This window comes from Corylus avellana, chromosome ca9, assembly GCF_901000735.1.
Source record: "Corylus avellana chromosome ca9, CavTom2PMs-1.0".
NCBI lineage: Eukaryota > Viridiplantae > Streptophyta > Magnoliopsida > Fagales > Betulaceae > Corylus > Corylus avellana.
In genome coordinates, this window is record NC_081549.1 from 20,387,422 (window position 1) to 20,391,201 (window position 3,780).

General features: G+C 38.0%; 1 protein-coding gene across 1 annotated transcript; it reads right to left on the reverse strand.

The window, feature by feature from the left end:
- Nucleotides 1-238: 238 nt before the first annotated feature.
- On the reverse strand, nt 239-2,146 carry LOC132162453 (7-deoxyloganetic acid glucosyltransferase-like). The gene is made up of 2 exons (XM_059572690.1): nt 1,660-2,146; nt 239-1,158 (listed from the first exon to the last, which is right to left on the reverse strand). Exons 1-2 carry the CDS (start codon nt 2,144-2,146, stop codon nt 239-241), a joined length of 1,407 nt encoding a protein of 468 aa, XP_059428673.1.
- Between the last annotated feature and the right edge of the window lie 1,634 nt (nt 2,147-3,780).

Here is a 3,780-nt window from a genome sequence, read left to right on the forward strand (position 1 = left end):
TGATAAGTTTTTCATGCATAACGAAACACCAAAAATATACAAAAATAGCAAGTTGAATATTTTAAAATTTGAGAAAAACAAAACAACCTGAGCCAAATCTTATTATATACCATTGATTCGTTAATTTATCAAATGCCAAACACGTAAACACAACAACAAAAACATATATGAGTACCATTATTTACGTACGTACATGCATGCATAATGCATTAAGACTTATGGAAAAAAAGGTCGTAAATCATATTTCTTTTATGTCTTCAATAAGCTTGTCCAAATTGTGGTAGGAAGATCCACCATGGTTGACACAATCATGAGCCAATTTCACAATCGGATCCATTGACCTCATCATTTCCTCCCTTCTCGCCTCCATCACTGCTCTTATCATCCTCTCAATCGTCGATCTATCACACGTGTCCTTCATGTCAAGGCCAATTCTCCATACCTCACTAACCCACCTGCTATTAATTTGCTGGTCGGCGAGTGTGGGCCAACAAACCATAGGGACCCCAGCAACAATGCCCTCTAGGGTTGAGTTCCAGCCATTATGGGTCAAAAACCCACCCACCGCCTGATGGGCCAAGACTTCTTCTTGTGGAGCCCAATCCACCAAAAAGCCCCTTTCTTTGGTGCCCTCTTGTAGCTCCTCTGGTATTGGGTGCTCTGCTTCCGCACCCTCAATGTCATCACGCCGTACAACCCATAAAAACGGCTTGCCACTGTTGACCAGGCCATGCCAAAACTCCAACAACTGACTACGTTTCATCAACCCCGTGGTGCCGAAGCTGACGTAAACAACGGATCTTAACGATTGTGAATCGAGCCAGGTTATGCAACTGCGGTCCGCTTCGCATAAATTATTAAAGGACGATAAAGACTGTAAGATGTCATGTTTAATACGGGATGTCAGAAGAGCAGTGAGAGGTCCAATTGTGTAAATTTTAGAAAAGAGAGGGGCGATGTAAGAGAGAGTGGGATCTTCGAGGTGGTCAAAGGTGTTGAGTATGAGAGCCGAAGTTTGAGTCATGGCCTTGATCTGCTCGACGTAGAATTGAAAGATGGGGCTATCCAATTGTCGTCTACAAATACTGGGTAAATCTCGACGTCGCAAAAGGCCTTCTATACCTGGCACGCCTTTGATCATCCGATCCATATCGTCATCTGCTACAGTTTCATGAAAGACATTAGCATTTATTAGTCTCTGAAAATTTTTATTTTATTTTATTTTTTCAAATTTTCAATAATTTGAACAATAATTATTATTATGAAAGAGTTTATATAAATTTGAATTAACAAACCACATACTTAATTAGTTGGATGAATCACATAAAAATTTCTTCACATTTCATATCCTAATTACTAAGAATATTTGATGCATCCAATCCAAGCGCGGTCTGCATTACTCTTGGACTTGGAATATTTAAGTTTCCTAAAGCCTTTTCTTAAATCCTTGTTATCAATGGAGCCATGAAACAAGGGAAAGGAACAAAGAGCCGGCTGCTTAATTGCTTCAGTCTTTCCAACACGACAGCCGATCGACAGGCATAAAGTTTTGATTTTTGTCGCATCTTCTACAAGATGTTCGCTGTTTTCACTTTGGAATATTCTCAAACAATGTAAGTAAAAAAGAAAACCCTAAGTGATTTACACACTTACCCTCACCTCCTACAGGGAGCTGACCTTCCTCAATGAGCTTCGGGAGGCAGAGAAAAGGCCACAAGCAGCAAGGACTGAAGGCCCAAAACGTAATTACGCGAACGCCCAATTCCTTAGCAATATCAACTGCGAAGGACATAATGCCATCGGCTATTACACAAGTGACCGGACGCTCGGACTTTGTGCTCAACTCAGCGAGCAGATCGCGGAAGCGTGGCTTGGTGACGGACTTGAGCGAGATCATTAACTCCCCAATAAGCTTCATATTGCGGGGGTGATCGGTGGGTAGGCCATCGGAGATGGAGTCAAAGTGGAGGGTGGGAAAGTGAGAAGAGGGCTGTGGTAGGCGAGTGAGGCTGCGATGCATGTGGTCGGTGTTGAGGAAAGTAACGTGGAGGCCAGCCTGGCATAGGAGCTCTGCTAGGCTGAGCAAGGGTTTGATGTGGCCTAGTGCAGGGAACGGCAAGAGCAGTATATGTGGTTGCTGCTCCATCTTTCAGGGCTCTCTAATCTCTATCCATTAAGGGTTTTTTTGTTAAAGTAAAGTCACTCATCATGCTCCACTTATCACTAATGCTTGGTTAGTGAATGGGATTGTCTACTAAAGGATCTTGTTGCATCTTCCCAGATATGATGAGATACATCATATCTTTAGTATTTATATTCAAGTTATGCTTTGGTATTAGGGTGAATAAAAACAACATGCGGCATGCTGCACAGACCGCGTGCAAAAAGTTTTTTTTTTTCTTTTTTTTTTTTGGTATTAAAATATTAAAAAAAAAAAATTATTCACGGCGTGCTAAGCACGTCATGTAACCTGTATCATGGCTCTTGGTATTACATTCAAGATATGCTTTAGTATTATCTTTAGTATTATATTTAGGATATGATCTTTAGTATCTTGATGTCTATTTTTTAGATTTAGTTTACTATATATATAGGTGCAAGCACCTCGTGTAATATTAAGTTATTAATCACATTTACATTTTCAGTACAAAAGTTTTCATTTTTTGTTAAATTATTGTCCATCTTAAATGATAATATAAGGTCAAAGATGCGCATTGAACTAATTAGATGCTCCTTTCCGTTTTATATGCAGCAAATTAAGGGTCCAGGGGCGTGGCCAATGCAGGGCGAGAGGGGGGGCAACTTAATCTCTCGCCCCCGCCTAAAAAATTCACGCTAATTGCAGGTCTTAAAACTTTTTTCTTTTTATAATTATGACAGGAACCCCAATTACTCGACAAAATTTGTTCTTTTAATAAATAAATAAATAAAATCACCCATTTGTTCTACAACATATCATAAATTATCTTATTTTCCTTCATGATTTTTTGAATAATTCTATAAGTTAGTCTTGTGTCTCTTTTGTGGCATTCTATGAATGAAATAACTTTTAAAATCATAATTTGATCAAAATTTAATAATGATCAATCATAAGTTCAATAATAATTTTAAAAGCTAGCTACATCATTTTTAAAGTGACATCAAAACACAAAAGTAACTTCTAACATTATACTCTTAATTTTTCTAGCAAATAGATAGAGGAAAGAATTGGATTACAAGAGCGGGGTTCGAGGTGATAAACGTAATCAAACCTTTCCCAACCACTGCGATTTCACATTCAACCTTTTAAGGCAAACATTTAGTTTATTAGCTCGAGACTTAAGTGCGTTAATTACTATGATTTTGTATATTAAAAGTCCGATTTTAAATTAAATTGTAAAAAATATATTGTTTGGGAGTGCTTTCCTTTAAAATACATTTTGAAGACCTAGAAAAAATTGATGCAAAGAAGGAATAGGTGTGTTTTAAAAAACCTACGGTTTTAAAAGCTAAATTACGATTTTACCAAAAGCTTAATTGCATTTTAAATTGCAAATGAAACGGATCACCTTAAAATATAGTTTTGATAACAAAGAGATAACTCTCCTACTGGATTAGGGAATCCGTAAAGATGAGTTTTAAAGGCGAAGGGATCCAGTTGCGAAATAAAGCCCACAGGACACTTTACCGTATGTATTATGTCGACCGTTGCTGTAAAGGCAGCATTGTCTTAAGAAACAGACTTACATAAATGCTTGAAGGTTAGGCCTTATTTCAGGTGTCTGGGTTTACTTTGTGCAT